This window comes from Eutrema salsugineum, unplaced genomic scaffold (genome assembly GCF_000478725.1).
Source record: "Eutrema salsugineum unplaced genomic scaffold, Eutsalg1_0 scaffold_4, whole genome shotgun sequence".
Lineage (NCBI taxonomy): Eukaryota > Viridiplantae > Streptophyta > Magnoliopsida > Brassicales > Brassicaceae > Eutrema > Eutrema salsugineum.
Window position 1 is genome coordinate 10786762 of NW_006256686.1, and position 13431 is coordinate 10800192.

The window sequence follows — 13431 nt, forward strand, 5'->3', positions numbered from 1 at the left end:
GCAGCTCCAATGGCGGTTCATCATGGGTTCTCAAGTGGGTCCAGATGATTTTTTGGATTTAAAATAAATGTAAAAGCCCATTTTTCTTGTGAACCCGTTCTTTCCTCGATGATGTTCCTCTTATGTTTTTGAAGTATATATCAATCAGTTTCACCTTGGACGGTACCTGCAACAAGGATATCTTCCTAAACTCCCAACGCTTCAAACGCAAAGAAATCAAAACCGTTTATCAACTCTGCAACGACAACAACAACAGTTACAAAAATGCGGTTTTTATCAGTTGTTTACCTGATACCATGTCCTGGTCCACATTTGATATTAGTGATTGTGATCTGAGAATTTTCTTGACAGAAGAAACCTGGATTTTACCATCTCTATTTTATTTTTGAAATCCTATTAGAGATTCACCATAGGAGGAGCAAATTAATGTGAGGTTCTAAACTTTTAATTCCTCAAAATTTTTCTATAAAATATTTGGTATGAACCTCATGAGAGGTTCACCATTGAGGTTGCTCTTATAGCATGGAGAGTGATTCAACCGCTCGGAAATAAACTAGACTGTGTATTTTGTTAATCTAGAGTCTGTCCATAGGTGAGACAACCATGGAGATTTTTGGTGAGTGTGTGCTCATACACGGGATTGGGATGAGCGAGTGCTCTACTTTCTTTGTTGTTTGTTTGTGATAGTTGATCAACAAATGAATTCACAGACACATGCGATTTACAAATTTTGTACTTGCTGCTTTATGTTTTATATCTTCCCAATAGCTACAAGATGTGTCACATGTGAAAGAGATATAATTTGATTGTGAAGAGAAATAATTTATTCTTAGGTATTTCACAATCAAATTAAGATATTTAGATAACGGAAATAATTTATTCTTAGGTATTTCAGAACTCTTAAGATAGTTACGACTTGTCTAACCTGAATCCTGGTCAGATAGTAACAACTACTCTAACCCCGAAATCTAGAATCCTGATAAAAGGATCAGATGACTTGGAAGCATCTCGTTTAATTTTGGGTGTTTGTTCACTCAGTCACATGTATTTTGTTTGCCGGTTAGTACTGTAGCACTACCATATGGCAAAGCGGTTAAGTAACAAATGCGTCCATCGAATTATCTGAATCTTTATGTAGCCGAGCTCATATATCTTTAGAGTCGGCCTAAGAGAACAAATAAACTAATATTAACGTGGTTTTAAGAGATTCAGCAAAGCGTAAAAGGACATATAACTTAAACAATTACAAGTACAAGATTTTTAAGAATAAAACTAGATTTTAAGCTATGCATCCGCACGACAAGTTTATCGAATTTTGTAATGTAATTTATAAATTTTTTATAGATATAATTTTTTTAATAAGTGATAAAGGTTTATTTTTTATTTATATATGTAATTTATATTAAAAAAATTTCTGTTAGTATTATTATGATCGCGAACATAAAAACATAGTTATAACGCGATCAATTTAATAATCGAAAAAGACAGTTATTATAAAAATATAATTCTAATTTATTCATTCTATTAATCCAAAAAAGATTGTGGTTATAAAAACATAATTCTTACCCATCTGTTCATATTACTATAAAATAACATATTTACTTATTTTGAAATATTTTTAACTTAATATATTACATGTTTCGATAACTTAACCCGCATAAGACCACAATTATAAAAAAAACCTAACATGTCCTATCAAATTATCGTATAATATAAATATTAATCAATATTTAATATGTAAAATTTTTGACTGATTGATTATGATTAAAAAGCACAATAACATACTTGTTAATTATATGTTTATTATAAAAGTATTATTTAAATTTTAAATGTTAAATTAAATCTGAAATATATTTAAAGAAGTTTAAAGTAATTTAACTTAATATCTAACTTTTAAAGTTAAACTTAATTACAGTTTTTTAAAATATTTTAAATTTTAAATTAAATATAACTTATATTAAGAAAATCTTTAATTATCTAATTGATATCTAATTTTCAGAATTAATTTTTAATATTAAAGAAAATGTATTTTTAAAAATAATATCACAACAAAATAGGATAATATTAAAACAGTTGTCAAATAACTGTTTTTAAATAAAACTTTAGAAATGTTTGGATGCAAGCATTAAAAGTGCTTCTGTTTTAATATAATAGATGAATAATAATGTTTTTCCTTTTTAGTTTTCTTTTCCAAAGACATCATTAGGAAAAAAAGATATAGAGAAAGACAATCTGTTTTTGTATGATTATATATATGAATCTTTAAATTTTGAAAATAATAATTAATTAAAATTATTTTATATATTATATATAGTATTTTAATTACATAATCTGGCTCACAAAAGATTAATAATTTATGGCTCGTTTCCAAAACATGATCAAAAGAACTTTCTCAACTGAAATTACATTTCCATATACACCGTGATTTCAGAAACGACATTGGGACCGAATAAAACTTTTGCCTACTAGACAGATTAGGTCTAGACAAAAAAACCCGGATCCGAATATCCGAACCGAAACCGAACCAAAATGGAGGTACCGAATCTGAACCGAAATTTTTAAAAATATCTGATGAATCTTAAACTTTTATACTTGAAGAACCGGAACCGAACTAGTACCGAACCGAGAACCGATTGGATACCCGAATTATCTAAAGTATAAGTATATATCCCTCTAAATATTAGTTATTTATTTGATATTTTTGATATTTGGTATATATTTCTGGTTTTACAGATATGTTTTCTTTATTTTTGAGACTTTTGGATATATTTTTAAGTTTTGATATATATATTTTTGAATTTTTGGATATAATTTATATTAAAAAATTTGAGTCGAATTAAAAATTTGAGGCAAAAGATCCTGATCCGATTATCCGAACCAGAACCGAACCGAAATAAAAATACCAAACCGAACTGAAATTTATAAAAATACCGATGGATCCTAACCCTCTCTATCCGAAATATCCGGAACCGAATATCCGAATGCCAGGCCTAAGACAGACAAAGCTAGTAAACTCAAAAACACTGCACCAAATCTTCCAAATCGACAACACAAACAAAGTGAATAATCAAATCAAATAGAACCGGACCAAACTAAATCAAGCCGAACCAAAATCGAATGGTTTTCTCAATCTCCTAATCCAAAATCTTACCCATAACCAAACCAAATTAACACCGAAGCTAAAACCAAAAAATCAATTTTCTTTTAGTACTATATATACAAATGGCACAATCAGTGACCAAAAGCTTTGATTTTTCCCTGTTTCCATCAAGTTGGTCCTGTTTAGAGATCCACAAAGCATAGCGCCGCAATTCATCTGAGTATGATCCAATATATATCAGTTAAGATCTTAACTTTGGCTCCTTTTGAGATGTTACATTTATCTTATCCTTTCTAACTGCTAATAGGAGCTCTGCTTCAGTCTCTCCTGATATGGCAAGCAATACCTTATCAACCTTCATCAATCTCCTCTTTGATATCTGTGTGAGCCAAAACTCGCACAACCAAGAATTTGTTAAAGAAAACTTAAAGGATCGGAAACTTCTAGGATTTATCGCAAGAACAGTAAGATCGAAAGAGTGTTTTTATTGCTGCGAAAGTGTTTCATCTTTATTGCTTAGGGTTGTGAAAATTTACATAATGAATCGTAGAGATATCCTATTTATACTAACTTTTTAAACCGCCTAACCGAGAATCTCGGGAGAGATTTTCGAAATATTTCCTTATCGCTTCGTGCGGCTACTGTCATAATACTTCGCTTAGGGTTTCTATGGGCTTTCGTCTTTCAAAGCCTCAGTTCGGCCCAATTGTGGAAGGAATCAGCTCGACTCATTCTCCTTCTTATGCGGCTCGGCCCATTTGCTTTCTCGCACGGCTCAGCCCCTTCACTCTCTTGCACAGCTCGGCCCATCAAACATCTTTCACGCGGCTCGGTTCACATACCTCCTCCTTACGGCTCGGCCCGTTCACAGCTCGGCCCATTCCTCTCATGCGCGGCTCGGTCCATTCGTCTTGGCGAGCACGGCTCGGCCCATCTGTTTCGTGGAACAGCTCGGCCCATATTTGGTGGGTAGTTGTTCCTTCTTGCCAAATCGGTTTTCTCCAATACTTAATCATTTTTGAGATGGTTTTATCCGCTTGGGGTTAAACCGACCCCAACAGTTAGCCCCCCAGCTCGTCGGTTTCGGAGACGAGAATGACGAGGTTCATTGTTCCTGGACTCGGGATAAACCATCGAATTAGGCTGTTGCGAAACGATTCCAGGTGAGGCGTTTTGGGAACAAAAATGCCGAGCCGTTCTTCGACGAAGCGAAATAACGAGTTGTTTTTGACGAAGCTGTTTGAGGGAAATGCCGAGCTATGTTTAGCGACAAGGCGTTTCAAGATAAAGATAATGCCGAGCCGTTTTGTTAACGACGAGGCGTGGCACAATTTGTGCCGTTTGGTGAGATATCCTTAGGAAAAGTACTGTACGCGAGGCGACTTGTGAAAGTTATGCCGAGCCAAATAACGACGAGGCGTGATTCAAGTTAATGAAGAGGTGTTTTCAAAGAAAGTTACCGAGCCGTTTCGTGTTAACGGTGAGGTGTTTTACGTCAGTAATGCCGAGCCGTGTTTCAAGGTAACGACAAGGTGTTTATGTGTTTTAAGAGGGTTGCCGAGCCGTTCCGCGTCAGCGATAACGATGAGGCGTTGTTATGAAATTATTGAGCCGTAGCAAGAAAGCACGGCTTGGTTCACGCAGCTTAATGAGATATTCTCAGGTAACCATAGCTGCGTTATGGGCTCGGTTTACCCGGGCAACTTCATACGGGAAGTGTTTGGCAGTCGTTAGTTCTTTTCAAGACGTTTGGATGTTGGCGCGTATGACGGACGCGCCAGGAAGTTACACATTCGCCTTGGACTTCATGCGCCTTCATTTATTACCTTTGTATCATCCCGAGGTCTACGCGGACTCCACGCGCTGCGGTCGTCCTATAAATGGATGAGCTCCTTTGTCTCTTCTCATAATCTTCAGATCTCTCATTTTTACTAAAAGGTAGCTCTCCCTTCTCTCTTCTTTTTCTCTCTAGTTTATTTTTTTTCCGGCTAGGGTTCCGAGGTCTCCGCCGTTTTTCCGGCGAACCTTGATGTAAAGCGCCGTAAATTTGGTACGAGCTGTAAAATATGTCGAACCGTTCTGATGATTCGCTAGATTCGCTCTTTAATTACGAGCCGAGCCGTGCAGACGCCGAGGCGAGGGGTGTAACCGGATCCTCCGAGGCGTCTGTCTCGCCGAGCTCTTCCGAAAATTACGCCGAGGCATCTGCTTCGCCGAGCCCTTCAAAAACTTCCGCCGAGGCTGGCGACGTGTTGAATTTTCCGAGCCCTTCAGGCACTTGCTCTGTTAATAATGAGGCTTCTGCTTCGACGAGCTGTCACCGAGGTCCTGTTAAACAAGAAGAGGTTGATTACGCCGCGGTTAAGGCCGAGGAAGAAGCGTTTCCTTTCGATCCGGTTGAGGCGAGGCCCGAATTGGAGCAGCTTATGGCATCCCGAGGCGCCTCTTCTTCTAGGCAGGGGAAACCTAAACGGGTGAAAAGGCAAAAACCCGATCCTCCCGGTTCTACACTCTCGTCCCCCAGGCGTTACGCCATCGTTTTAGGATATCCGAAGCGGTTGAATTTGTCGTTCCGGAAAAGAATGACCGAGCCGACAAGCCTCCCGAAAACCATTTCACCTTATACGAGGCGTTTTTTGAGCTCTGCTTCCTATGGTTCCCAATCCCTGGAGTTATCCTCGAATACTTGTGGGAACATGAGATTTCGATCGGGCAGATTATGCCGAGGGGTTTGCGACATATGATTGGCATCCTGGTTCGGAGCTTCGAATGCGGTGTCGACATCGAGCTCGGTCATCTGCACAATCTGTTGGAAATCCGGAGAGCCCCGGGAGGAAGCAGATTTTATATTTCCAACAAGTCCAACCGTCAGATCATAGGCGGTTTCTCGAGCAAAGATCAGTTTTGGACTGAACGTTTCTTCTGCGTTTTGGTGAACGAGGCGTCAGTGGGCGAGGATTTTGTAAATAAGACGAAGACCGTTTGGGGACCACTTGGTAGTCGATCCGAAGCCTTGTTTTGGCTCGGAGCTTGTTGTGGTGCGATTTCCATCTTCTAACTTAGTCGTTCTGATGTTGTTTTGCAGTTCGGAGTTTTCTTCCCCCTGTTCCCGACGACCTTTTCTCTGTTCGAGATACTCTTGCGGCTCGGAAGGTTAACTGGAGAAAGCATTTTTCTTTCGAGAGAGTAGAGAGAGCCCGAGCTATCTTCGCCGGGGTATCCATCAGTTCTTCTCCATCAAATTCATCAGGAGACACGCGAGAGAAGATAGAGAGCCCGAGCTATCTATCTTCTCTGTTCGAGATACTCTTGCGGCTCGGAAGGTTAACTGGAGAAAGCATCTTTCTTTCGAGAGAGTAGAGAGAGCCCGAGCTATCTTCGCCGGGGTATCCATCAGTTCTTCTTCATCAAATTTATCAGGAGACACGCGAGAGAAGATGGTGATCATTACGCTCAGGGATAAGAAGCAACGCGAAGCCGAGGAGATTGCCAGGAGAGCCAAACGAGTAGCTCTTGCGGAGACCGAGGCAGTACCTCGTGATGATCCGCCGAGGTATGAGGGGGACGAAGTCGCCCGAGCTGCTGATGAGGTTGCTCCCGAGGCGACAGCGCAGGAGGCGGCGCCCGAGGTGGAGCCGGGCGAGATTGTTCCCGACGCGTCTGGAGAAAATTCCGCGGCTCGGGACAAAACGCCGCCTTCCTCGGCGATTCTGGCTCTTCCGAAACAATCAAGGCCTCCGGCTTCGGACCTGCTGAAGCATGATTCCAGCAGGAAAAGATCGGCTGCGGAAAAGGGCAAGGGCGCGGCCGTCCAAAAGGACGAGCCATCAAAAAAGAAATGTAAATCGGCGCCCGGCGAGCCCGCATCTCATAAGCTGGTAGTTGACGACCCGGCTGCCTCCGCGGTAATGTTCGCCCGCGTCAACAACGCCAACACTCGTCTTCCGCCCTCCGAGCAGTTGAGGCGGTCGAAGTCCTACGCTGCCATGGCGCAGCGCGGTACCAAGGTACTTTTCTAATTTGCTTCTTCCTTGATATCATGTAATCTTTGAATCTAAGGAATCACCACTTTTGCAGTTTGTCGCGGCTATCAACGAGATGATGGCCGGTTATGAATCGGACTTGGTTAAGGACAAGCGCCGCTTGGAGGAGGCTCAGAAGGAAGCTGCGACGGCTAAGGGAACGTTAAACGAGGCGAGGGCCAGAATTAAGAGGCTTGAAGAAGAGAAAATAACTCTCCGAGCCAACGTTGACAAGGTGTCCTCCATGGTGACTCGCCTTGAAGAATCCAGGAGAGCCAAGAGTGCCGAGGTGGCTTTATTGAAGAGGCGCATCGAAGCTAAAGATGCTTTATTCGACGCTAAGGTGAAGCGGGCCACGAAGGAGGTGAGGCGCGAGTTGACGACTAAGTTTCAGGAACGTCTCACCGAAGTGGAGGAAGGTCTGGCCAAGCTGGATGATAACTAAGAGTTTTCAAGGCTCTTTATAGAGGTTATCAATCCCCTGTCTTGTAGTACAAGGGGTTTATCAATCCAGATGTGGTGTTAGACACTAAACTATGTGATCAAGTTCTTAATTCAAGCAAACAAGAGTGGTTTTGATTATCTAAAGACAACTACAAACTTAAACAGGATTAAAGACTAATGAAATGATCAAACAAGAACTAAACAATGACAAATGGTGAGAATGTATGAATGATGATGAGAAAGGTCTTAAACATGATAGTGGATTAGGGTGCCTTCAGTGATAAACTAATGAGCTAATGAATCATATGATCAAGCAAACCATTCAACATAAACATCTTTAATTAAGTTAATCCTCTCATGAAGGTATTAACTCCTATGCTAAAACAGTTTCTAACCCAATCATCATCAGTGAAACATGAGTTAACAAGCATTAAGAATCAGTTTAATCTGTCATTTAAGCATATAAACAATCATTCCCATGATGAATAACACTTAAACCTCTAACAACCTTGGTTCAGGCATTTCATCAAACACTTTTGGTGCATGAAATGCCCAGAATCTAGACCACATATGATTTGTATGGATCTAGCATAGAGAACAAGTTGTAGAGAATGGAATATGCATGATCTAACCCCTAAGCTCACTAATCTACCACTTAAGCACCCTAATCTACATATCTAAGACCTTAATATGGAGATTACTCACTAATCATGATCAACACACTAGATCCTTTGCAAGATGTGTTGTTAATCATAATTAGAAGTGTATAGATGAAGAGATAGATGATAGATTTAGAAGAAAGCAGCTTTAAACACAAAGATCTCTTAAACTCTCTTGATTAAACACTCAATAATAGATATTTCTCTTCTTAGTGGAGTCTTTTCACAAAAGAGGCAAGAGACAAAGGGAATAAAGCTTAGTCCTCTCACAAAAAACCTTAAAAAGTATTTATATCTCTCTAAAAACAAACCGGGTCAGCCCGGAACAAACCGTGTCCTGACCCGGCTTTAATGGATAAAGTGGGAATCCTGCGGGTTGGTCCAGTATCTCCCAGGTAGCATGAATAAGTTGCAGTAGATGAAGAACCTGTCTTGTGAGACTTAGATCGCCTTGTCTTAGCCGCACGCCCAAGTAGGAGTGTTTTGCGAGTGTTGCTGCGGCTTGATCTTCTTCTTCTTCAACTCGCAGGACCAAGGCGGTTTCTGGGGAGTGTGCATATGTGCGGGTTGGTTTCCATTGCACATAGGTCGCAGGCTCAAGTCGGAGTGATTTGCGAGTGATCGTCCGGCTTAGTTCCAGGCGCGGCTAACTCGCAAGCCTAAGTCGCACGATTGTGGACTTATCATTTCTCTTGCTCGGGAGCCTCAGACCTCATCCAGTGATAGCTTACCCACACTTCTCAACTCGCAGCATCAGCTTTCAAACATTCATTTTCAGGCCTGCGGGTTAACCAAGTCGCAAGACCATCTCGCAGCATTCAGAGCAGTTTGGACCACTTCGCATTCCGGAGAGTGTAGCTTCTACGATACTTGTCCGAATTGAGTGATTCCGGTTTCAGAAGACAGAGGACTCATTTCTCTCCAATTTTGGTAAAGGAAGTTTCGGTGCTTGGGAAGTGGAAGGCTTCCTGGAGGGCTCATCTTTGCAATGAATTTACACGATCAGAGAGAGACGTCTATACATGTGTCTATTCTAGAGACCGTATCTTCCTGCTCATAGCTCCTAATTGAAGGATATCGGATGTTATGGAAAGAGGATTCAAATGTCTCTGATTCTCATGAAGGCCCCAGAAACTGAATCGGCCTGGAAGTGCACCGTCCTTCGCATTCTTCAGAGCTTATCTGTTTGGTTCAAAACAGCAGCGAGACAGAGGTTTCTTCTGACGAGCTTAACTCTCTGCTCACGCGTCCGAATTCCATGATTCGACTTGCTATGGAACCGTAATCCAATCTTCTCCAACTTTGATGAAGCACCCGCCAACTGAATCGGACCGGAAGGTTCCCCGGACAGGCGATTTCGAAAACGTGTCTGCACCTTGAGATTTTGGCCGATACAATCCACTCGCGGTACGCGTTTTGGCCGATAAGGTCTACCCGCGGTACATGAAAATGGCCGGCAAAAACCTTCCTGGTACGCGAGAATGGCCGATAACCTCCAAAAACATAAGTTCACCATTTTTTCAAGCCTTGATCACCATTCCACCTCCTGGATTCATCTTTTCAGCTCCAAATACACCTGATAAACACTCAAAACATGCAAAGACTCATTGGGACCTAATGCATCTCCTAAGTTCTAAAACAAACCCTAAGGACCTAAAATGCATGGAATAAAACATGATTTGGAATGAATTATGCAACATAAATGGAATCTCCACAAGTTCTTCTCTCTCTCAACTCTTTCACATTCATTAAGCTTTTTACCAAGTGGATCAAATGATGCATTGTTTAAACAAACATAGTTTGGCTAGGGTGAGGTTATGAGACTAAAATGATCTCATCAATGCCTGAGTGGGTTCAATGCAGCAAAAGGATCTCTCTATGAATGACCAAACTTTGGCAGAATGCTAAAGGTAAAAGGCAACCTATGCATACAAGGGCAAAGACTCATCCCACCCCACACTCTACTCAAAGTTTCTTCACTTGCTTACTTTTCACACTCATTCTTCTCTCACTAGGGGACTCTCTTTTCTTTTTCATACACAAGTCTTGGAGTTCAAACTTTCCATAGCTTTTTTTCACTTTCTTTTGTAACCTCTTTGTTTTCTTTCAGCTTTAAACATATGAGCTCTTTGGCTTCTTTTCTTTTCACTTAGAGGCTAGACTCTTTCTTTTCAAAACACTAGAGCTCACTTTCTTTGACTCAAAACTCCAAGACTGATTTCTTTTCTTTTTCAATCCCCTAGTTCTCACCATTCTCCTTTTATTTCCACTCATCTCTCCTTTTTCCACTCACCAACATGTATTCCCCCACACTTAGTTCTTGCCAAATCTCTCAGCTCCTTGATGATGGAACTTAGCACTCAATGAGACTTGCCCTTGTCGCCCTAAACCTAACACTTTCTGCTAAGTTTGGTCCAAGGCGGCCTCTCAATCACACACAAACAATTGGCTTGAAAGAAGGATGGGTTCAAGGTGAGGAAAACTGATCTATTATGCAGATTCAGCTATTTGAGCTAAGGAAGAGGATGGTAAAAACAGGATTCTAGCTCAAATATGTATATTGGTATCCACAAGCTTATTCAAACAATGCATCACAAGATATTTTCAAGTCAAGTTCAAGGTTCCCACTTAATTAGAGTTGAGTTCAATTCAAACTTGCTTCTCAGATTCAGATTATTTCAGACTTTGCAAGCATAGAAAAAGATTCACAAGCATATTCAGTTCAAGTTCTCAAAGTGATGTACTCTCTAGAAAACCCATCATTACTCCCTGCTAGATGCAACCTACATGAACATGCAATCTAGACTCAATCCTAAAAATGAGAATGCAACTACATGATCATTTTTTGTGAAAATTTTTCAGATTTTTCATTTTTTTTGGTTTTTATATGCACTTAGATGAGACTACATGAATATGCAACTAGAATGTGACTCAAGACTCAAAGTGTAAAATAAGAAAAGAGAAAACATGATTAGTAAAAGATGAAACTCCTCCCCCACACTTAAATAACACAGTCCCTTGTGTTATAAAAGCATGAGAAAGGAGTTAAAACAAAGTAAACAAGTAAAATGCAAAAGAAAAAGAAAATCTACATGATATTTACAAGGTTTTGAGTGTTACCTAAGAGCTGTGGAAGTCAGACCCCAATGAGTAAGAGGGGTTTGAAGTGTGGCCGGATGGTGTCTCCCAAGAATGATGGCTTGCCTCATCAGACCCGTCGTCAAGATCCACCCAAGTGGTTCCATATGTGACCAGGGCTGTGCAGTTCATGGAACTCTCTTCCAATGCTGCGGCCTAGTCCTCTTGCTTCCCAGCCAGCACACCTAACTTGGAGTGATTTGCGAACATATGTGCGGCCTAACTCTTTTGGTTCCCAGGTAGCATGACTTGGTCGCAGAGTTTAGCACTTAAACACATCGGCCAATCTTCTTATGCTGCGACCTGGTTTCTCTTTTCCCAGCTAGCACGCCCAACTCGGAGTAAATTGCGAATTGGGCTGCGACTTAGCTTCCTTGGGTTTCAGGCCGCAGCACCAGGTAGCAGAGTTTGGGACTTAGAACTCTTGGCCTTTTCTTCTTCTTTCTTCGGCCTGGACCTCTTTTACCAGGCAGCACACCCAGGCCGGTGTAAATTACGAGTCCTGCTGCGGCCTGGGCTCTTCTTGATCCAAACCGCACACCTAGGTAGCACTGAGGCGTTCTCCAAGTTTTCAGGCCCTAAACACTTCTCTCAGTCCTCTCACATGCTCCATTCCATTCATCACTGAGCTATGTCCTCCAAAAATCACCTAGAACCTGAGACCAACTCACAAAACCCATCAAAAAGTTCTAAAACATAAAAGAAAAGAGAAGAAATCAAAAGAACTATGTACAAAGATAAGCTTGGGGTGTCTCCCAAGAGCACTTTGTTTAAAGTCTCTAAGTTTGACTTTGGAAACCTGTTTAACAGGCTGGTGGTGGATCAAGAAGGGGAACTGATGTAGCTTCCTCCTTCTTTTGTGAGACCAGATAATGCTTGATCCTTTGTCCATTTACCACAAACTCTTGACCATTCTTTCCTTCCAAGACAACAGCTCCATATGGCCTGACTTCAAGAACCTTAAAGGGACCAGACCATCTGGACTTAAGTTTTCCAGGAAACAACTTAAGCCTAGAGTTGAACAGCAACACCAGATCACCATTCTTGAACTCCCTTTTCAGAATCTTTTGATCATGCAAAGTCTTGGTCTTCTCCTTATAGATCTTTGAGCTCTCAAAAGCCTCAAGCCTAATCTCCTCAAGTTCATGGAGTTGCATGACCCTTTTCTCTTGAGCTGTCTTGATATCAAAGTTCAGCAACTTCACAGCCCTCATGGCCTTGTACTCCAACTCAACAGGAAGGTGGCAGCTCTTCCCAAATAGCAGATTGAAAGGTGATATCCCAATTGGAGTTTTAAAGGCAGTCCTATAAGCCCACAATGCATTATCTAGCCTTTTGCTCCAATCTTTTCTGCTTGAGCTAACAGTCCTCTCAAGAATGGCCTTGATTTGTCTATTAGATACCTCAACCTGGCCACTGGTTTGAGGATGATATGGAGTAGCTACCTTGTGTTTCACTCCAAGTTTTCTCAGCAAACCCTCCAAAGTCTTGTTCACAAAATGAGATCCTCCATCAGAGATAACAACCCTTGGAACTCCAAATCTTGGGAAGATAATGCTCTTGAACAACTTCACTACAACCTTGGAATCATTGGTAGGGGAAGCAATGGCCTCAACCCATTTGGACACATAGTCCACAACAAAAAGTATATACTGATTCCCATAGGATGAAATAAAGGGCCCCAAAAAGTCAATCCCCCAGCAATCAAAGATCTCAACTTCTAGAATTGGGTTTTGAGGCATCTCACTCCTCTTTGATATGTTCCCATGCCTCTGACAGGCATCACATGCTGAAACCACCAGCTGAGCATCTTTTAACATTGTGGGCCACCAAAACCCACTCTGAAGAACCTTGGCCATAGTCTTTAATGCTCCCATGTGACCCCCAAAAGCTGAACCATGGCACTCTTGCAACACAGGTTGCATCTCTTCCTCAGCAAGACACCTTCTATACAGCTGATATTTGTTCAGGACATAGAGGTAGGGCTCATCCCAATGGTATCTTTGAACATCTCTGAAAAACTTCTTCCTGTGGTAAGAATCAAGTTCAGGTGGTTCCACCCCACAAG

General features: G+C 41.2%; 1 protein-coding gene across 1 annotated transcript; it reads left to right on the forward strand.

Moving 5' to 3' along the window:
* The first annotated feature begins 5166 nt into the window (after positions 1–5166).
* On the forward strand, positions 5167–7567 carry LOC112084513 (uncharacterized protein At3g60930, chloroplastic-like). Its single transcript, XM_024153664.1, has 5 exons — positions 5167–5574; positions 5625–6096; positions 6186–6253; positions 6328–7107; positions 7178–7567. Exons 1-5 carry the CDS (start codon positions 5167–5169, stop codon positions 7565–7567), a joined length of 2118 nt encoding a protein of 705 aa, XP_024009432.1.
* The last annotated feature ends 5864 nt before the right edge of the window (positions 7568–13431 follow it).

Coding starts and splice junctions, on each gene's coding strand:
- LOC112084513 (XM_024153664.1), top strand. CDS start 5,167: ATGTCGAACCGTTCTGATGATTCGCTAGATTCGCTCTTTAATTACGAG. Junction 5,575..5,624: donor GGCAGGGGAAACCTAAACGG/GTGAAAAGGCAA, acceptor CTCGTCCCCCAG/GCGTTACGCCATCGTTTTAG. Junction 7,108..7,177: donor TGGCGCAGCGCGGTACCAAG/GTACTTTTCTAA, acceptor CCACTTTTGCAG/TTTGTCGCGGCTATCAACGA.